The 21430-nt window shown below is 42.6% G+C and overlaps 5 protein-coding genes across 5 annotated transcripts; 1 reads left to right on the plus strand and 4 right to left on the minus strand.

The window, feature by feature from the left end:
• Window positions 1–28: 28 nt before the first annotated feature.
• On the minus strand, window positions 29–1548 carry LOC134184271 (probable acyl-CoA dehydrogenase 6). The gene has a single exon (XM_062651917.1). It carries the CDS (start codon window positions 1533–1535, stop codon window positions 264–266), a length of 1272 nt encoding a protein of 423 aa, XP_062507901.1. The 5' UTR covers window positions 1536–1548; the 3' UTR covers window positions 29–263.
• A 2055-nt stretch (window positions 1549–3603) lies between these two features.
• On the minus strand, window positions 3604–7577 carry LOC134184066 (uncharacterized). The gene is made up of 8 exons (XM_062651669.1): window positions 7499–7577; window positions 7276–7387; window positions 7066–7211; window positions 5446–5618; window positions 4921–5316; window positions 4368–4793; window positions 4087–4301; window positions 3604–4005 (listed from the first exon to the last, which is right to left on the minus strand). Exons 2-8 carry the CDS (start codon window positions 7359–7361, stop codon window positions 3813–3815), a joined length of 1635 nt encoding a protein of 544 aa, XP_062507653.1. The 5' UTR covers window positions 7362–7387; window positions 7499–7577; the 3' UTR covers window positions 3604–3812.
• Window positions 7578–12430: 4853 nt separating this feature from the next.
• LOC134184065 (uncharacterized) lies at window positions 12431–15709 on the minus strand. The gene is made up of 8 exons (XM_062651668.1): window positions 15688–15709; window positions 15472–15579; window positions 15256–15401; window positions 14257–14429; window positions 13732–14127; window positions 13182–13607; window positions 12901–13115; window positions 12431–12819 (listed from the first exon to the last, which is right to left on the minus strand). Exons 2-8 carry the CDS (start codon window positions 15555–15557, stop codon window positions 12627–12629), a joined length of 1635 nt encoding a protein of 544 aa, XP_062507652.1. The 5' UTR covers window positions 15558–15579; window positions 15688–15709; the 3' UTR covers window positions 12431–12626.
• A 2930-nt stretch (window positions 15710–18639) lies between these two features.
• Window positions 18640–19982, minus strand: LOC134184442 (probable acyl-CoA dehydrogenase 6). The gene has a single exon (XM_062652132.1). It carries the CDS (start codon window positions 19978–19980, stop codon window positions 18718–18720), a length of 1263 nt encoding a protein of 420 aa, XP_062508116.1. The 5' UTR covers window positions 19981–19982; the 3' UTR covers window positions 18640–18717.
• Window positions 19983–20076: 94 nt separating this feature from the next.
• On the plus strand, window positions 20077–21353 carry LOC134184928 (probable acyl-CoA dehydrogenase 6). The gene has a single exon (XM_062652699.1). It carries the CDS (start codon window positions 20094–20096, stop codon window positions 21351–21353), a length of 1260 nt encoding a protein of 419 aa, XP_062508683.1. The 5' UTR covers window positions 20077–20093.
• The last annotated feature ends 77 nt before the right edge of the window (window positions 21354–21430 follow it).

The following is a 21430-nucleotide window of genomic DNA, read 5'->3' on the forward strand; positions in this document are numbered from 1 at the left end:
TTTCTGCAGAAGACAACAAATAGCCTTCCAAATCTCCAAATAATTTTTTCTATATTTGTGTCACTCTTGCTCTAAAGTGTCCCTGCACCATTACCCATATAGCTGCAGAAATTGTATCACTATATACAATTCGTACTAAATTATAGAATGAGACAAACCACAAAATACGATACTGTATTGCAAATACAATATTCAAGTTAATGACACTGGCAACAATTGAAAACTAGCAAGGATGTTGTGATGTACACATGTTTCAATCATCACTATGAATGACGAGGTAATGTCCCCATCCACTTGCATATAATCGATAGCATCACCTCATCGGCACCTGCTCCAATAGACAAAAGTCTTGAATCACGATACTGACGACTCACTTCGACTTCGGATGTGTAGCCCATTCCTCCCCAATACTGCAGCAGCGAATCGGTCACCTCTCGGACTAATCGTCCAGCTTTCAGCTTTGCCATTGATGCCAGCGGTGTGACATCTTTGCCAGCTACATACATTCCAATGCATCTGTAGTGAAGGCTACGGAGGGCTTCTAATTCTGACTGTAACTCAGCTATTCGAAAATGAACAACTTGATTGTCCAGGATTGACCGTCCGAATGCCTTCCGATTACGAGTGTAATCCACTGTTTGCTCAATCAGTCTCTGCATGGGTTCAAGCATAAGAGCAGTAGCACACATTCTCTCCTCCTGAAACTGCATCATTTGGTATTGAAATCCTTTGCCTTCTTCACCAATAATGTGGGACTTTGGCACTCGCACATCCTCGAATGCGACCTCAACCGTATCAGAAGCCCAGTTCCCAAGTTTGTCAATTTTTCTACTGATTGTGACTCCTTTTGTATTCATCGGTAGACAGATTAGTGACTTATTTCGATGTGGATCACCGTCTCTCGTTGAGGCAAGCAAACACATCCAATCAGCTTGAGCTCCACTAGTCGTCCACATTTTCCCTCCATTAATAACAAGATCATCGCTCGTCGTCGACGGTCGAGCTGTAGTCTTGATGCTGGCCACGTCCGATCCAGCTCCAGCTTCGGACACGCCCAAACAAGCTACCAAATCCCCGGATATGGAAGGTGCCAAAAATTGCCTCTTCATCTCATCACTTCCAAAACGAGCGAGAGCGGGAGTAGCCATGTCAGCCTGAACACCGATTGCCATAGGTATGGCTCCACACGTGATGTGACCGAACTCTTCCGCCACTGCTGCACTGAACGAGAAGTCAAGCCCCAGCCCCCCGTACTCAGTAGGCTTACTCACTCCCAGGAAGCCAGCATCTCCTAGTTTCTTGAATACCTGGTGAGCTGGAAAGGCTTTGGCCTCTTCCCACTCATCTACGTATGGGTTGATGTGCTGGTCGATCAGTTTGCGGAGAGACGATCGCATTGACTCGTGCTCATCGCTAAAGATGGCCTCGTCTGTGAGCTGAAACGATGCAGAAAGTGATCCAATAGTTCTGAGACTAAAGCTGGATCTCAAAGCAAACGACAGTGGACGAACAGTTTGCACAATAGAACGTAGCATGACTGGACAGCTAACCAGTTAGCGCGCGTTAGTTGCAGACTATGGGAGTGTTTTCCTTGCAGATTTTCAGTATTGTATTTCTTTTCGTAAAAATATAATTTATCATTTTGCTTTACGACGTCGTTCTTAATACGGCAACCCAGCTTCTAATTCGCTCTGATATCAAAAATGGCTTAATTAATTAATTAAATAATTAATTAATTAACTGTCTAATTAGTTTGTGTGTGAGAGAGCAAGTGGTACAATGCATAGCGTTTTAAACTAAATTTTTGTAGCATGTGCATGTGTGTTTGGGTGGGTGGTAGATGGGTGGGTGGTAACCATTAGATCTAAACTTTTGCCCGACTCTTCATATATCCAGGTTCCACTTGCCTATGCATCTACTTAGTATTTCAGTCACCTGAACATGTACAGCTGTAGTAAACAGCAAACAGTTTTTACTGTACCGATCCATCTAGTGGCTAAATCTGTTAGCAGCAGATGTATTAGAATTCTTAACGTTGTCAATTGATATCATTGGTGTACCATGTAATTGCAGGAAACAAAGTTATGAATCTATATCGTTTTCGTTATTTAATTAATTTCAAAATGCATTAGGCAATTAGTAAATGAAATCCTAAAATACCCGTATTAGTACATCAGTTCGACGTCAGAGCATACTATCAATTCATGCATGACACTTTGCAACTAGAGCAAGCAGCGGTACTGTCTAACAGTTCAGACGTACGAATATAAACGGTATTTTTGTCTCGTTTCTGCTGCGGTTCTGGAGTTGTCTGCATGAAGTTTTCACACTAGCCCTCGGAAAAGACATCGCTTTACATTGAACACTATATTCGTATGGTATCAGTATGTTATCTAGAGTTAGACAATATTGTCTATTTTAATATATTCTTGCTAGCTATGCGACTGTTAATTAAATACCGTACTACCTCTATTTTGTATCAAGTAATATTTTGACATTATGTTTTCAAATCTTTAGAGTTCAACGAGAAAGTACTTTATAACTAATCTCAGAGCCTTTTATCCGGGTACTCTTGTATGGCCGGCGGTCAACCTAACGACTAATTAACGGAAGAGAGATATTATCAAACATTGCTCGTAAAATAGAAACTAATTCGAAATAGTTAGTGTTTGGAAAGAATTAGTGGCAGTACGGAGGTAGACTCCGTAGAGGCTTGAAACGCACTTACCTGTCACGAGTCAGCCCCGTACAGGCTGGAGGGGTGACAAGAGTGAGAACGCATGCACCACCCCCTCTGGCCGTGGCAAGGCCCACTTGTATAAGAGCGTTTCTTTCACAGTGTCACAGTTATTCGCTTTGGTTGACAAATATGGGCACCTCCACTCCGATTGGGACACAAGGAGCCTCGTGCATGTGGCTTAGCAGCTTCTTGCCAGTATCACTATAGAGTAAGTTAAATTTCATTGTAGTCTATGACTCTTAGTTCTTGATAGTAGACCATTATCTTTCACACCTGTCCGATTTGACTATAAAATTGTGAAGTATGGCGTTGGAATATCATTGAAGCTCATGCATGGAATGGTCAAAAGGACTAATGGCTATGTATGTGAAAGTTTTCTGGCAGTTTACCGCCAGGTTTGTCACACTAGCAGAAAGAGTGGAAAGTATGTACCATATTCCAAGTATATGCCAAGAATAGCTAGTATACGACATAGACACCGCAGACACTCCGCTGCAGAGTCCGTTTTTGACTACTTCAAACACATTGTTGTCTTAGCCTGTTGTTGTAAGTACATCGGCGTTTTGAAATTTAAAAACCGAAATGTCTGTGACGTCATTTCAATGGCACGTGATGTCAATTGATATTAAAAATAGACAAACTTCGAACCCCCACGGGGAAGCAGTCTACAGGCTTGGAAGTAATGGTCCTAGAAATTACTGGTCCGGGGTTAGGGTGGTAGGATAGGGTTAGATTTAGGGTCCGGGACCACTTGCTGCAATACCGGACCAACTATGGCAACAACAGCTGTTCCGGAGGATCAGTTAGGTCAGTGACTAGTTAATTAAGGTGGGGGACCAACTACAGCGTGACCAACTACAGCGTGACATACCACATATTCTTATTGCAGAAAGCGTGCGTTACATTGTACAAACTACGACATGAAACAGACAATTGCAGACAACGTGTAAGACAGTGTCACGACCTTGTGGTGTGACGTCAAGTACGCAGTGACGAGCACTCAGACTAAAAGCATTCGTCACACTTAGAGACAGCTCGTGTAAAGTCTGAAGTCTATCGGAATGCGGTTTGATCAAATGCAACGGCCTAAAAAGCCTCCGCATTGGTAAGCGAATTTCCCACACTTGTAGGCAGTGAAAACTGTGTCTAGGCCAAGAGACGGTCCTTCAGCGGCAATGCCTTCAACGCAACCTACTCCGCCAGATATACATTCGCCTCCGCCTATTATAGAGTCTTCATGCCCACAATTCCACAGTAGCTTCCTCCTAGAATGCAAGCAAAGTGAGTGAACAGGCGCGAACAATATTTCCAGCTTGTAGACTGAACGTTAGCGTATAAATGTATACCTAGATCCGCCATTGAAATCGTTGATTACACCGTGGACAGTATTTATTGAATCGACGACGCCATCTCTGACTTGTTTATAGTCGCCATAAAGTCGTTTTCCAGCACTGATTAGTTGACTTCCGTGGCGCGCAGCGTTTGATAGAGTGCCCCAAAAGCTTCGCTTGCTTCTGGGTTGCATGCTTTGTAAGACAGACTCAGGATCAAAGTCATGAAGCTATATAGACCAATGCACAGTAGTCAGTATACGCGGAACGGTAATGATAAGAGAAATGCATGATACCAGAAAAGTAGCTTGTTTCCATGTATTTGATAAGTCTGAGTCGTCATTAGTGCTGCGGAAGTGACTGTTTACTATCACGCTGTTGCGACTGTCGTCGCTTGGTTTGTCACTCATGCCGTTATAGAGTGCTCGATGAAATAGAGGACAAAACGAACCCTCTACGCCTTTCACGATGTTTAGGACATGCCAGCAAACGCTGCCCGTATCTCCACCGTGGCGAGTCTCGTGAGTAATTTCGATCTTGTGGAGAAGTTGATTCGTTTTGGGGTCCGACAGAACAAACGACATACCACGTGACAAACGAGTACTCATCGATCGGCGACGGCGGCTGTTTGAATTTAATTGAACCAATTTCAAGTTGGAAAAGTCAGAAGAACCAGGGATGGAAGTCTCTGACCAAGAATCCGGTTTGTTGTGAAGAGAAAACTGACAGAAAAATATGACAGGAGATCAAAAATTATATATATATATATATATATACATATATATGTACCCAATTAGTATATATATATATATATATTGAAGTCCCTAACAGTTACGTCACCAAACCCACCTTTCCAGTGTAAGGAGTTACTCGCAATGGAGAATTTGGAGTGGGAAGGACGGCAATCTCTGTATCATACATGTGACCACCACGAATGTTCAGAGGTTGCTGTGAGCCAATCAGACTGGTGAAGTCTAGTGTGGCATCCAAAGAGCTCGGATCGGTGAGAACAAAGATAAAGCCGTGGCTGCCCACATTGCCCCACTGCAGTTTGATTGCCAGACTGTTTGGAACGGCAACTCGGTCATAGAGCTGATGATAACCGTCGGTCAGTTGAACTAAGTCTCCTTGCAAGCCTGACGTTCTCAATGTGTACTGCCCATCTCCTGACATGGACGCGTTGGATACTTCCTCTCCATACTTTGGACCAGTAGCAGTTACAATCAAGCTTACTTCGTCGAGGTACTAAAATATTGAGAAAATGAGACAAGAAAAAAGATACTTTACAACTAAATACATGAGACTTGCAAGCATCATAGCTGTTCTTGTCAAGGATTTCTAAAGTATACTAACCATTCTTAAAAGCACTCTCACCTGGTAGACAAAAATTTGGCTTGTTCCTTTTGGTGTGAGCATTGGATTGCCCGGCATGCTCACAAGCTGTCCGTTCACCACAGCAGCACGTGGTTGAATAAAGTCTTCAACGGGTAGAGAGCCACGGAATGCTGGAATGACGTGGCTGTTTCCGTCATAATGCATGTTGTATGCTAAACAAGTGAGGAATAATACGATCAGGACAAAGGATATAAGTAAAATCCGTCAAATCAATTATATTTGATGCGTACTTGTACACTCTTCGCAGTTGTCATCATTTAGGCTTTATTGAACTATGAATGGCTAGCGTATACTGTACCTCGTACGTTTTTCTCACATTTTCCAATTTAATTGACATTATAACTATTTTAGGCCAGCGGCTGATCCAGGCATGGGTATGCACGCTAGGCACATACCACCCCCTTGAGAGCAATCTTACTGTCAAAAACAGTGTGTAAACATATTTCCTCGAAAACATCCTAGAAGAAATGATGCTAGTTGATCTTGTCCATGACGTTTGAGATAATAGCTGGTACTAGTGACAATTTGTGGAAGCTAGCTCTTGTTTATGTAACATGTTTGTAGTACTACGTCATTTGGGAATGACGTCATATTACTTATGAGTGGCTTGGTACTATCCTTTAGTCACCACTGTAGATGTCGACAGTCTATTTGTGTTAACTAGGAATGTCATAATTGCAGCACAATGATGTTTTCCAACGGCAGAATAGAAGCAGAGCTAACAACTACTGACATGGGCATAATTAGGAAGTCCCCCATATCAGCTAAGGCATGGAAATCTACAATTGCAGATTTACGAATATACCTGCTGACCAGCTGATTCTACATCAAGTCATGCTATTTGGGTATTTATATTGTCCTGATTGGACGCTTTGACAACCTAGCAACAAATGACTAGAGAATGACCAGACTAACCACCAACACCATACATTACCATGTCCAAACCGTTCATGTTGTGACAACACAAGAGCAAACTCACAATATGCAAGTACAATAAAGCATATAGTTTCCTCTGACATAAAAAAGTCATTTTATTGTTTAGAAGCATTTTGAAAAACAATTTTCATTATTAACTTTTGAATTGATTAAACTGACAGCAAGAAGCAGTCGTGTAGGTCGCACATGATCACCTCCAATCTCAGACATGTGGATGACACAATCCGAGCCATTACCTTACCATTATGACTTGTTTTAATTTAGCAAAAAGTGCAGCTGTTGCTGTGCATGCATGAGATGTCTCATGTTGTTGCAGCTGTGCTGTGCATGACATGCTGTGCATCATGCATGCACTGTCCGAGAAAGTCCAATAATTCTCAATCTAAGTCACATGCTCTGGGTGAATCCATAATTATGCCTATGTCTGTAGCAAGAATTGTTTCTGGTGTTTTAGGCATCACCGAGCCTTGACTTAAAGTAACCAACCCGACTCTAAAGTCAGTCACACTATTTGATCAACTTATTATTCATTGTTGCTAAATATCAAGGTAAGAAATCCAAGGTCCCAAGATTCCTTTTTTTTCTATTTATGCCGCAGTTAATTGGTGTCTACGCCACTGCATACTACACATGCGTCATGCGCCGTCTTGTGAGATCTCTTACCTCTGTGAGGATAAGTATCATACGGATCGGACGATTCGAGAGCCTCTGATGTTGCCTTGTCTTTTCCAAGAAAGTAGCCTCCGACAAACGCTGCAGCAAAGACTGCCGAAAAGATGACCAACAAAATGCAGAGGACAACCCACGGGCTAACACATCAGTTAGATAATTTAATTAATTAATCAGAGGGCATGTTTGTCCATGCAAATTGACTTGTAAACTTGTCGAGATCGACAACCCTGGTTTTTCAAGGCAGGTTCCTCTAGAAGAAACGTCTTTTTGTCTGTAGCAGAATCCATCTTGCAGGCGATCGCTAGTGATCTGGCTAAAAAAAGAAACAGGAAGTAAGTCTTTACGTATATAGCTAGACCTCACAGTTACTCGGCACGTAAATTACTAAATGAATTGCTAACTAACACACTCCTACAGTACTAACTTGTAAAGACTCTTCTTTTAGTAACCGGAACGAGCCGAGTAAGTGACGCACCTAGACAATAGCACACCTACGATGTCTATTGCGCAGGCGTAAGATCAGTTGTGATGGGCTGTACTCTAGCACTGATAATACGCTAATTACAAACCAAAATAATACTTCAATAATGGTCTTTCTGCTCCAACTAGCTCTTGCAGGTTCTCAATTGTTAGTAATTTGTGCGAGCATGTAGACAAACGCGTGGACGCCATTTTCCTAGCTAAATTCTAATGTGCACGTGATGCAAACACTCATTGCCTAGGTGCAATGCTGACACTATCTACGCACGCATCAGCACGGGTCACCGCCAGCCCACTGCAGTTGGCTCACGGCCACGATCTCTTTCCAACTTCTAGACAGAGACTAGAACGGCAGGTCTGTCGTTAGTGACAGTATCCGTGTCTGTTAGCTCTGTTAATTATCCGGGCATCCAAAAACAATGGCAATCTGTCACTTATTCGCATTCCCTGCTAACTTAAACTTTGATATTTTACGTTCACAATTCTATTTTTAAGTTGCTCATACAGAATGGACGATGGCAAAAAATGTAATGAACGTATAGCTACGAAAGCAACGTGACTCTTGGTAATAGAAGCTAAGAAGTAGGCCTTGCACGGCTCTCTTATTTTCTCCTGTATCAACTTAAAACGAACGAGTCTGTATTAATTAATAGTTTGATGCGAGAATTTTGTCTGCTGACTTGTTCAAAACAGCGATGCGGTTGTGATTGTCGTTCTAGGGCAGCTTAAACCTGTTTCACCCATCTTGGTCGGTCTTGCAACGCATTACTGTCTTCTAGTTGATCGGAGCTTCCTTTCTTGTGCATGCAGTCGTGTGATGTGACGATGCAATCGCTCAGTGTACTTGCATCAGTGAAACGGCTTTTAGTTGGCTCCTTACGTAACTTCAATTCCAGGCCAGACACACATCAAGTAGGCGTGGCTAGCAATTGTCGAAACTTATGTTAATCTATATAGGAACGGACTGATGTACTCTCTGTTCGCGTTCACTGTGAATCTGGAACTACGTAATGAAGCACCTGTGTTTGCTTAGAAACATTGAACTAATTGCCTGTGACTTACTAATTGACTAGAGGACATCAATAAGTAGTTTTGTGCATTGTTTGAGGGTATCAACAACAACCACACACACACACACACACACACACACACACACACACACACACACACACACACACACACACACACACACACACACACACACCAGAGGCGTCGCTGGACGTCCAAAATTGGGGGGCCAGCGCTAGGATTATTGTCTATTGTCAATTGTCTAGACGGCCACGCCTACTAATATTGGGGGGCCATGGCCCACCCAGGCCCCTATTGAGCGACGCCTCTGCACACACACACACACACACACACACACACACACACACACACACACACACACACACACCTCGACCTTGATTCCATCATACCCACTATGGGTTTTGGCAAACGAAGCGTACTAAAACAGCACGATCATCAGCATCACGAAGACTGATAAGTAACGACCTGAGGTATCATGTGACAACATCTACATCTCTGTTTAGGCACATGTGTTGGTCTTGTTGCATTATTAAGTCTGCTGCGAAGTAGTTGTTTTTGGGGACGCTTGTCACTCATGCGCAGTAGATGGCCTAACCATTTGCAATCGTTGTCTCTCAGTCTGCATTGTCATAGCAATAGGGTCTTTACACGCTCGTTCTAAATTGTTTGAATTATTGATTTTATTCCATCTTGAGACATCAAGAATCGATCGAAAGCACGGAATGTATCTAAGCGTTGCAAATTTGATTGTGTAACGGACAGAGTCTCACATCCATATATATCTATAGAGCAAATCTGGTCTCACCAAAGCACGGAAAATTTTCTTTCTTGTGGAGATTGAAAACTGTCTGTTGGTAAATACATTTTTCTTCCAGAAACCAAAAACTTTACTTGTGTTTCATATGGCTCATGATACTCACCAAGTAAGTAAACTCTGTAACGTTTTCAAGAATAGAACCGTCAAGAAGAAAACGTGCCTGCTCGCAACCAATGCTCAAAAACTTTTGCTTTCTTGATTTTCTGATTTTTATTAGCCATTTACAGCAGGACTCATGTAGACGTCTACTAACTTTTGCAGTTCACCTGAGGTCTTCTCAATTAACTAGCCTAGAGCTAAATCATCATCATACAAACAGGCGCTGATCCAGGATTTTTGTAAAGAGGGTGGCTAGCTAGTGGTCGTAAGTGAGACATATCGGAGTGTGACAAAATTGTACTAGATAGTTACAAGCGAATTGAGTGACGACGGTCTAATTCAAGTCCACAAGCGACTGTAGGCTATATCCGGGATATTGCTAATGGCGGCTAACGGTGACGTTAGCATCTGATCATGACGTCTGACTCAAAGAAATTCAAGCAGCCGGCACTGTTTAACTTTGACTTAGCGTTCTATGGAGGCTACGGCGCACAAAAATCAAGGATGCGGAATGAACAAAGGCAACTGTCGCAAGAACATGTACAACATGCCACGGCGACCCTCAGCGAAAGTCAACTGCAGGAGCCGGAGGGTTTGCAAAGCAGTCTCCTTCAGATTGCAATTAGACATACAAGAGAGCTAACTGCAGATGACAAGTACCATTTGCTAGCTAATTAACTACCGTGCAAGACGACATCCGCGATGATGAGTTGGACACAAGGTCATTTCCTCCTGGAGATCCTGAGGGCAAAAAATTGAAAGTCAAGCAGATTAGATTTCAAAGAAGGTGGCTTCGAGAGGATCAATGGCTTTGCTAGGTAAATCAAGGGATGACAAGGGAGGTTGGTGTCTACCGTGCAATTTATTTCTGACTCCTGATGAGATGAGATCTCTTTACCTTGGCGTATTCGTTAGAACTCCGTTTGTTAATTAAAACAAATTTAACAGATTCCTGGTAGACACGAGACAAAAAGATATCATTCACAAACTGTTGATCGGGTTTACCACTTTAGGATGCATTATTCCAATCCTAAAGCAAGAATTGACAACAGAATGACAGATATTAACGCCACAAACTAAAATTCAACTCAGAAGTTCTGCCTACCATCGTTGAAGCTGTCATTATGTGTAGAAAGCAGATGATCGCCTTGCAAGGTCATAAGCAAGATAAATTAACTTCGACAGTCCTGCAACACGAAACGAGGATAATTTTTGTTGCATTGGTAAGGCTGCTTGCTGGCACCAATTCTTGCTTGAATCAGCATCCCAGGACTGCAAATGCAAAGTACATCAGTAAAAACATTTAAAACGAAATATTAGAGATTGCTGCTGACCAAATTCGAGATTTCTACAGAGAATGAATGGTTGAAGGAATGCGCACATTTCAGTTGTAGCAGACGAGGTTATATCTTATTGGCAAGAGGTATTGTCAGTTTGTTTACGGTTCTTAGAAGTTTACAAATGTAACTTTGAGCTGAAGCCAAAGGAACATGAAGTCCAGCTGGATTTCACCATTCTTCAAAGAATAACTGGGGAATGGCCCAAATCTATTGCACAGGGTATCCTATGTGTTCTTGAAAAGAATAAGATTGACATCAGGAATTGTCGAGGACAAGCGTATGATATAACTAGTTCAATGAGCTCATCCAGTGTTGATGTCCAAGCGCATATATCAAACGTATGGCGTCTGATGCAGATTATCAAGGCTGCTGCTTGCACAGTCTGAATCTAGTAATATGCAAGTCGTCACAAATAACAACAATTAGGAACATGTTGGAAATTTGCCAGCAAGCATACCTATTTTTCTTAAATCTCCCAAACGACAGAGATTTCTGGAACACGTTATTAGCTGTCAGTGACCAAGAAGACAAAAATCAATTGCTTGTGCAAGACGAGATGGGTTGAGAGGCATACAACTTTTGACACAATTCTGGAACTTTACACCTATCTTATTGAAACTTGGGATAAGATAAAAATTTTACTCAGGCAATTATGAAAAACTTTATTTTGATGGAAGCAACTGGAAATGGGGTCCAGAAACACGAACTGCTGCTAATGGCTTGAGGCAAACATTTGTTGGATTTGAGAACATTGTAATTTTCATGTTTGTGAAGCAGCTGCTTGAACTCATACGCCTAATTGCAGAGTGTCTGCAAACAAGGTTGCATGAGTTGTAACTTTGGCTTCAAAAAGGTTGACGAATTTGTCCAATTTTACAAAAGGATTCTAAGCGATGTGGATGTAGAGCATATCCAAATATACGCTAAAGCCAAGAAGCTAGCCGCTAATATTGGAAGTGATGAAGCAGCGCCACCCATCATAAATCAATCAAATCTATCCAGCTTTAATCAGACAGTTGGCATAAGTGCCACCAATTGAGTCTCTCCGCAAGTTCTACGTCAAATCTGTACCCCCTCCCCATCAACGTCAGAATGATAGCTGCAATCATACCATTTTGTATCCGTCAAGTTTCCTCAGTTAGCTAGCGCATGCAAACACAGTGACTAGCTTGGCATCCTGAATGCATGGTCGAGAATTTGCGCGATGGCATGACAATTAGTTAACAAAAAGGAGACCGAGTAGCATATTTATACGATATCTATACTTAGTAAACAACGACAGCTGACTTAGTACTAGAGAATTAGTGACTACTCTACCTGTATTCTAGCGCAGTTACCAGCTTAACTAAATGAGTACCTCAAACCCTCACTGGGAAGCAGTCTACAGGCCTGAGAGTACTAGTCCTAGCAATGACTGGTCCGTGGCTATAGCGTTAGGGTTGTAAGGTTAGGGTTGTAAGGTTAGGGTTGTAAGGTCAGGGTTAAGGTTAGGGTCCGGGATCACTTACTGCAATACCGGACCAATTATGGCAACCACAACTGGTCCGAAGAATTAGTTAGGGCAGTGACTAGGTAAGATGGGGACCAACTATAGCGTGACATATCACATGTTAACATTGCAGAAACCGTGCACTACATTGTACAAACTACGACATGAAACAGACAATTGCAGACAACGTGTAAAACAGCGTCACGACCTTGTGGTGTGACGTCAAGTACTCAGCAGCGAGCACTCAAGACTAAAAGCATTCGTCACACCTAGAGACAGCTCATGTAAAGTTTGTTGATCAAAAGCAACGGCTTGCAAAGCTTCCGCAGTCGTAAGCGGCTGATCCACAGCCGTAGGCAGTGAGAGCCGTGTCTAGGCCACCGGAGGGTCCTTCACCGGCAAGGCCTGCAGCGCAACCTACTCCACCAATTGCACATTTGCCTCCGTCTAGCAAAGAGTCTCCAAACCCACAATTCCACAGTAGCTTCCTCCTAGAACGCAAGCAAAGTGAGTGAACAGGCTCGAACAATGTTTCCAGCTTGTAGACTGAACATTAGTGTACATATGTATACCTAGATCCGCCATTGAAATCGTTGATTACACCGTGCACAGTATGTATTGAATCGACGACGCCATCTCTGACTTGTTTATAGTCGCCATAAAGTCGTCGTCCAGCACTGATTAGTTGACTTCCGTGGTGTACAACGTTTGATAGAGTGCCCCAAAAGCCTCGCTTGCTTCGGGGTTGCATGCTTTGTAAGACAGAATCAGGATCAAAATCATGAAGCTATATAGACCAATGCACAGTAGTCAGTATACGCGGAACGGTAATGATAAGAGAAATGCATGATACCAGAAAAGTAGCTTGTTTCCATGTATTTGATAAGTCTGAGTCGTCATTGATGCTGCGGAAGTGACTGTTTACTATCACGCTGTTGCGACTGTCGTCGCTTGGTTTGTCACTCATGCCGTTATAGAGTGCTTGATGAAATAGAGGACAAAACGAACCTTCTACGCCTTTCACGTTGTTCAGAACATGCCAGCAAACGCTGCCCGTATCTCCACCGTGGCGAGTCTCGTGAGTAATTTCGATCTTGTGGAGAAGTTGATTCGTTTTGGGGTCCGACAGAACAAACGACATACCACGTGACAAACGAGTACTCATGGATCGGCGACGGCGGCTGTTTGAATTTAACTGAACCAATTTCAAGTTGGAAGAGTCAGAAGAACCAGGGATGGAAGTCTCTGACCAAGAATCCGGTTTGTTGTTAAGAGAAAACTGATAGAAAAATGAAACAGGAGATCATATATTGATACTAATTGAGTATATATATATATATATATATATATATATATATATATATGTATACTGAAGTCGTACACAGTTACGTCACCAAACCCACCTTTCCAGTGTAAGGAGTCATTCGCAATGGAGAATTTGGAGTGGGAAGGACGGCAATCTCTGTATCATACATGTGACCACCACGAATGTTCAGAGGTTGCTGTGCGCCAATCAGACTGGTGAAGTCTAGGGTGGCATCTAAAGAGCTCGGATCGTTGAGAACAAAGATGAAGCCGTGGCTGCCCACATTGCCCCACTGCAGTTTGATTGCCAGACTGTTTGGGACGGGAACTCGGTCGTAGAGCTGATGATAACCGTCGGTCAGTTGGACTAAGTCTCCTTGCAAGCCTGACGTTCTCAATGTGTACTGACCATCTCCTGACATGGACGCGTTGGATACTTCTTCTCCATACTTTGGACCAGTAGCAGTTACAATCAAGCTCACTTCGTCGAGGTACTAAAATATTGAGAAAATAAGAGAAGACAAATGATACTTTACAGCTAAATAAATGAGAATTGCAAGCATCATAGCTGTTCTTTTCGAGGGTTTCTAAAGTATACTAACCATTCTTAAAAGCACTCTCACCTGATAGACAAAAATTTGGCTTGTTCCTTTTGGCGTGAGCAATGGATTGCCCGGCATGCTCACCAGCTGTCCGTTCACCACAGCAGCACGTGGTTGAATAAAGTCTTCAACGGGTAGAGAGCCACGGAATGCTGGAATGACGTGGCTGTTTCCGTCATAGTGCATGTTGTATGCTAAAACAAGAGAGAAATAATACGATCAGGACAAATGGATATAAGTAAAATCCCTTGAATCGGTTATATTTGATGCATGCTTGTACACTCTTCGCAGTTGTCATCATTTAGGCTTTTTTGAACTTTCGTTAATATGGCTAGTGTATACGCTACCTGTACGTTTTCCTCACATTTTCCAATTTAATTGGCATTATAACTATTTTAGGCCAGCGGCTGATCCAGGCATGGGTATGCACACTAGGCGTATGCCACCCTTGAGAGCAATCTTACTGTCAAAATCAGTGTTAAAACATGTTTCCTCGAAAACATCCTAGAAGAAATGATGCGAGTTGATTTTGTCCATGACGTTCGAGATAACAGATGGTATTAGTGACAATTTGTGGAAGCTACTAATGTAACATGTTTGTAGTACTACGTCGTTAGGGGATGACATCATATTACTTATGAGTAGCTTTGTGCCATCCCTTTAGTCGCCACTGTAGATGTCGACAGTCTTTGTGGTAACAAGGACTGTTCTAGTTGCAGCACAATGATGTTGTCCAACATGTAGTTATTTTCCTGATCGGCAGAATAGAAGCAAAGCTAAGTACTAGCAAGAATTGTTTCTGGTGGTCTAGGCATCACCGAGCCTTGACATGAAGTAACCAACCCGACTCTAGAGTCAGTCACACAATTTGATCAATTTATTATTCATTGTTGCTAAATATCAAGGTAAGAAATCCAAGTTCCCAAGTTTCCTTTTGTTTCTATTTATACCGCAGTTAACTGGTGTCTACGCCACTGCATACTAGGCATGCGTCACGCGCCGTCTTGTGAGATCTCTTACCTCTGTGAGGATAAGTATCGTACGGATCGGACGAATCGAGAGCCTTTGATGTTGCCTTGTCTTTTCCAAGAAAGTAGCCTCCAACAAACGCTGCAGCAAAGACTGCCGACAAGATGACCAACAAAATGCAGAGGACGGCCCACGGGCTAATCAATCAGTTAGATAATTTAATTAGTTAATTAATGAGAGGGCATGTTTGTCCATGCAAATACTGACTTGTGAACTTGTCGAGATCGACAACTCTGGGTTTTCACGGCGGGTTCCTCCAAAAGAAACGTCTTTTTGTCTGTAGCAGAATCCATCTTGCAGGCGATCGCTAGTGATCTGGCTAAAAAAGAAACAGGAAGTAAGTCTTTGCATGGATATAGCTAGACATCACAGTTGCTCGGCACCTAAATTACTAAATGTTAACTAGCACACATGTCTACTAACTTGTAAAGACTCTCCTTGTATCGTAACGGGAACGAGCTGAGTAAGTGACACCTAGACAGTAGCTGAGCACGCCTAAGAAGTCTATTGCGCAGGCGTAAGATCAGTTGTGATAGGCTGTACTAGAATACGCTAATTACAAACAAAACTAATAATTGAATAGTAATTTTTCTACTTCAACTAGCTCTTTGCAGGTTCATGATTTGTAGTAATCGGGGCGAGCGTGTAGACAAACGCGTGGTCGCCAATTTTTTAGCTAAATAGCTAAATGCTAATGTGATGCAAACACTCATTGCATATGCGCAATGCTGACACTATCTACGCACGCATCAGCACCAGTCCCCGCCAACCCACTGCAGTTGGCTCACGGCCACGGTCTCTTTCCAACGTCTAGACAGAACAAGAAAGGCGGGTCTGTCGTAGGAAAAGCAATAAATAATGGCAATCCTTACAGCTGTCACTTATTCGTATTCCCTGTTAATTAAACATTATTATTTAACGTACAATTGTATTTCAAGCTGTCCATTTACAATGGACGATGGCAAAGGAAAGGGCAATGAACGTCTAGGAAAGTAATGTGACTCTTGGTAATAGAAGTTACGAAGTAGGCCTTTCATCGCTCTCTTATTTTCTTCTGTATTCAAACGAACGAGTCTGTATTAATTAATAGTTTGACGCAAGATTTTTGTCCCTGACTCGTTTAGAACTGCGAAACGGTTGTGATTGTCGTTCTAGGGCAGCTTGTACCCTGTTTCTCCCATCTTGATCGGTCTTGCAACGCATTACTGCCTTCTAGTTGATCAGAGCTTCCTTTCTTTGCGTAGGGAATGCATACAGTCGCGTGATGTGACGATGCAATCGCCCAGTGTAGTTGCATCAGTAAACGGCTTCTATGTGGCTCCTTACGTAACTTAAATCTAAAAGTCTAGCTCGTACACGTATCCATGCAGAAACAGGCAGCGAAAGGAAATCTGCAACTAACCAGGCCAGACACAAATCAAGCAGGCGTGGCTAGCAATTGTCGGAACTTACGTTAATTTATTATAATTTTACAGCCTGTGTGGTAGTCAAGAACCACAACTGTGCAATGTGTGTTTTTGTTGTTTGGCCGCGGTTTAGGTAGTAAATGTAGAAGGCTGCGGCGCAGCTGTCCACTTTTTCGTCATGGTTTGACAGGAACGGACTGATGTACTCTCTGTTCGCGTTCACTGTGAATTTGGAACTACGTAATAAAACATCTGTGTTTGTTTAGAAACATATAGCTAATTGATGTGACCTACTAAGTGATCAATAAGTAGTTTTGTGCATTGTGTGAGGGGTATTTACGAGACACACACACACACACACACACACACACACACACACACACACACACACACACACACACACACACACACACACACACACACACACACACACACACACACACACACACACACACGCACGCATACACATATTGTTCTTACATTTGTCAATGCTGACACTATGGGTACAGAAGTCCCAAGATCAATGGCAATGTGGAGAAGAGAGTTTCGAAAACCAGAACATGACAAAAGGGGGACCCTGTGCCTTCCTGCTTGGTACAGTTAAGTGGAGTTAAACTGACGATGATGCAAGTTTATCTGTACATATTGTGAAACGGCCAATGTTCTTACCGGATGGGCACAGCAAAGGACTGTCTACAATTGGTTAATTGACTTAAAAATGACGAATAAAGGTGCCCATCGCTCTAACTTTAGGCTAGTGCCCTGATCTCATTTTGCAGTTGCTAGGGGAATTCCTGTATGTAAAACAATCCATTCCACCCGCTAAATATTTTGGAAAGCTGTTTTTAGTTGTAGTTCATGATGTAGGCTTGTGTGAGTGGCAAAGCCTTTGACCCTCTTGCCTATATCGTTATGTCCACTGGGTTGGAAAGACTAGATGATGTCACCACTACTATGTAAAACTTGTTTTATTGTTTTTATGCAATCTCTACATCTCTCCTCATTTTAATAGATACTGTTTATAATTGTAGTATCTATTAGAAGTGCGGCAAATTTAGCCATTCGATCAGTTGCCGACAAAACTTGACTATGATGACACAATGCCCAAATTGTGATTTATCCTATCACTTTTAACACTATCTTTGCTTTGCTATTAATTTCTATTATTGTCGTCATAATACTGCAGCAGATAGAAACAAGACAAACTGTGTAACAAAATTTCAGACACACCTACAGACAGACAGACAGACAAACAGACGGACAGGCAGACAGACAAACAGACAGACAGATAGACATACAGACATACAGGCATACAGACAGACATACAGACAGACAGAAAAACAGACAGACAGGCATACAGACAGACAGACAGACAGACAGATTATTTTATTGATGTCAACTTTACAAGATACAACAAGCAAATCTTCAAAGGAAAAATCCACATCAGTCCATTACTCTGTTCATCAATTCAGACCAAAGAGGCTGAAAACTGACTGACTGATTGACTGACAGACAGACAGACAGACAGACAGATAATTTATTCTCATACAGATTCTACTTGTACATATGCTAGGATTTCTAAAATACAAATCAGCCCTTGCAAACAAAAAAGTCATTAACTAAAGGACTTGACCTTGAATGTCAAAATCAAATAATCTATCTAAATCACCATGATTAGATGACAGTTTGAAGTTTTCAGACAGACAGACAGACAGACAGACAGACAGACAAAAAGACAGATGGACACAGACTCACTGACTGACAGACAAACAGGGGCATGCAGATGCATGCATACAGTATATATCAGGCATACTGGAGGCCTCTATTCTTTAGAACATGTAAAACCATTCTGCCAAGGTTTCTAAGTGCAAAAGATGTAGTATCAACAATTGAGCTTAAAGAGCTTATAGACAGATATAATCGAGTCTAGTTTAGAGTGAAACGGCACATATAGCACAGACTGAACAGAATTGATTGTGACTTTTATTTGCATTTATTAGTGCTAAACAAACAAATAGTCTACTATATTAGCCATCACTTGTCCTACTTATGAACGTTGTGGTAATGTCCTCATCGACTTGCAAATGATAGATAGCATTACTTCATCGGCACCTCCAGCAATCGATAAAACTCTTGCATCACGATACTGGCGACTCACTTCAACTTCTGATGTGTAGCCCATTCCTCCCCAATACTGCAGAAGCGAATCGGTCACCTCTCGAACCAATCGTCCAGCTTTCAGCTTTGCCATCGATGCCAGTGGTGTGACATCCCTGCCCTTTATATACAGTCCAATGCATCTGTAGTGAAGGCTACGAAGGGCTTCTAATTCTGACTGTAACTCGGCTATTCGAAAATGAACAACTTGATTGTCAAGAATAGCCCGTCCAAATGCCTTACGATTTCGAGTGTAATCCACAGTTTGCTCAATCAGTCTCTGCATAGGTTTCACGATAAGAGCAGTAGCACACATTCTCTCCTCCTGAAACTGCATCATTTGGTATTGAAATCCTTTGCCTTCTTCACCAATGATGTGAGACTTTGGCACTCGCACATCCTCCAAAGCGACCTCGACCGTATCAGAAGCCCAGTTTCCAAGCTTGTCAATATTTCTACTGATTGTAACTCCTTTTGTATTCATTGGTACACAAATTAGTGACTTATTTCGATGAGGATCACCAGCTCTTGTATTTGCAAGCAAACACATCCAATCAGCTTGACCTCCATTAGTTGTCCACAGCTTCCCTCCATTAATAATAAGGTCATCACCTGTAGCTGCTGGTCGAGCTGTCGTTTTTATGCTTGCCACGTCTGAACCAGCTCCAGCCTCAGACACGCCCACACACGCCACATATTCCCCGGATATGGACGGTGCCAAAAATTTTCTTTTCATCTCATCACTTCCAAAACGAGCGAGAGCGGGGGTAGCCATATCAGCTTGAACCCCGATTGCCATAGGTATGGCTCCACACGTGATGTGACCGAGCTCTTCAGCCACTGCTGCACTGAACGAGAAGTCCAGCCCCAGCCCCCCGTACTCCGTAGGTTTACTCACACCTAGGAAGCCAGCTTCCCCTAGTTTCTTAAAAACCTGGTGAGCTGGAAAAGATTTGGCCTCTTCCCAATCATCTACGTATGGGTTGATGTGCTGGTCGATCAGTTTTCGAAGAGAACGTCGCATTGACTCGTGCTCATCGCTGAAGATGGCCTCGTCTGTTAGCTGAAACGATGCAGAAAGTGATCCTATCGCTCTGACATTGAAGGTAGCTCTCAAACAGGACGTGAACGTACGAAGAACAGGCCAAACCATGACCTTTGTAACGCGCGTTAGACTCAGAACGTGTTTGTTTACATTATTGAATTTTAGATGTAAAATTAGCTAACGCACGCTACAAGCGTACTGTTTCGTACTCACGGTTGATCATGTCAATGGTGAGAAACGTAAGTCGAGCATGGTCAGTACGTCCGATAAGATTCAGACGGATTGGCGCTCTTTTGTCGACATTTGAGCTGTCGGATGAGGCAATATTCACTAGCGAGCACGAAGCGATGCGTTCTTCTTTACGAAAACTAATTGATGAGCACATCAATCCTTATGTAGACGAGTGGGAATATGTCAAGTCTTTTCCAGCACATGAAGTTCTCAAGAAATTAGGAAAGGCCGGTTTCTTGGGTGTGACCAAGCCGCCCGAGTGCGGGGGCCTGGGGTTGGACTTCTCATATAGTGCAGCTGTCACTGAAGAGCTTGGGCACATCACATGTGGTGGCATATCAGGAGCAATTGCAATGCAGGCAGACATGGCAACACCTGCTTTGGCTCGTTTTGGGAGTGACGAGCTCAAGAAACAATTTCTTGTCCCTTCTATAGCAGGAGACTATGTGGCATGTTTGGGCGTGTCTGAAGCTGGTGCTGGATCAGATGTAGCCAGTAGAAAGACAACAGCTAGACCTACAATGACTAGTGAGGATCTTGTGATCAACGGAGGAAAGATGTGGATAACGAATGGAGCTCAAGCTGATTGGATGTGTCTACTGGCCAACACCAGAGAAGGACGTCCTCATCAAAATAAGTCGCTCATCTGTGTACCCATGGATGCTAAAGGAATCACAATTAGTAGGAAAATTGAAAAACTTGGACATTGGTCAGCAGATTCGGTTGAAATAGCATTCCAAGATGTACGAGTGCCTAAGACAAATATTATTGGAGAGGAAGGCAAAGGATTTCAGTATCAAATGATGCAATTTCAGGAGGAACGGATGGGTGCAACTGCTTTGGTACTCGAACCAATGCAACGACTCATTGAACAAACTGTAGAGTACACTCAAAATCGCAGAGCATTTGGGCAATCCATATTAGACAATCAAGTTGTTCACTACAGAATAGCCGAGCTGCAGACTGAACTGGAAGCATTGCGAAGTATGCACTATCGATGTATTGGTATGTATGTGAAAGGGAAGGATATTACACCGTTGGCATCAATGGCAAAGCTGAAAGCTGGACGGTTGGTCAGACAGCTGACTGATTCATTACTGCAGTACTGGGGAGGAATGGGATACACATCTGAAGTCGAGGTGAGTCGTCAGTATCGTGACATGAGACTTTTGTCTATTGGTGCTGGTGCTGATGAGGTGATGCTCTATATTATTTGTAAGTGGATGGGAACATTGCCTCGTCACATGTAGTTGGGTACATTAGTTTGTATGTTTTATCTAGTAAACAGTAATTTTCTAGATGGATTACTGATTTCCATAACTGGCTT

This window comes from Corticium candelabrum, chromosome 9 (genome assembly GCF_963422355.1).
Source record: "Corticium candelabrum chromosome 9, ooCorCand1.1, whole genome shotgun sequence".
NCBI lineage: Eukaryota > Metazoa > Porifera > Homoscleromorpha > Homosclerophorida > Plakinidae > Corticium > Corticium candelabrum.

Excerpts from the sequence above, each read along its gene's own strand:
- LOC134184271 (XM_062651917.1), bottom strand. The coding sequence starts at position 1,535 with ATGCTACGTTCTATTGTGCAAACTGTTCGTCCACTGTCGTTTGCTTTG.
- LOC134184065 (XM_062651668.1), bottom strand. The coding sequence starts at position 15,557 with ATGGATTCTGCTACAGACAAAAAGACGTTTCTTTTGGAGGAACCCGCC. Across the intron at positions 15,402-15,471 it reads CGATCTCGACAAGTTCACAA|CCCGTGGGCCGTCCTCTGCA; the intron begins GTCAGTATTTGC and ends CTGATTGATTAG. Across the intron at positions 14,128-14,256 it reads GCCAAATTTTTGTCTATCAG|TACCTCGACGAAGTGAGCTT; the intron begins GTGAGAGTGCTT and ends TCAATATTTTAG.
- LOC134184442 (XM_062652132.1), bottom strand. The coding sequence starts at position 19,980 with ATGGTTTGGCCTGTTCTTCGTACGTTCACGTCCTGTTTGAGAGCTACC.
- LOC134184066 (XM_062651669.1), bottom strand. The coding sequence starts at position 7,361 with ATGGATTCTGCTACAGACAAAAAGACGTTTCTTCTAGAGGAACCTGCC. Across the intron at positions 7,212-7,275 it reads CGATCTCGACAAGTTTACAA|CCCGTGGGTTGTCCTCTGCA; the intron begins GTCAATTTGCAT and ends CTGATGTGTTAG. Across the intron at positions 5,317-5,445 it reads GCCAAATTTTTGTCTACCAG|TACCTCGACGAAGTAAGCTT; the intron begins GTGAGAGTGCTT and ends TCAATATTTTAG.
- LOC134184928 (XM_062652699.1), top strand. The coding sequence starts at position 20,094 with ATGTCAATGGTGAGAAACGTAAGTCGAGCATGGTCAGTACGTCCGATA.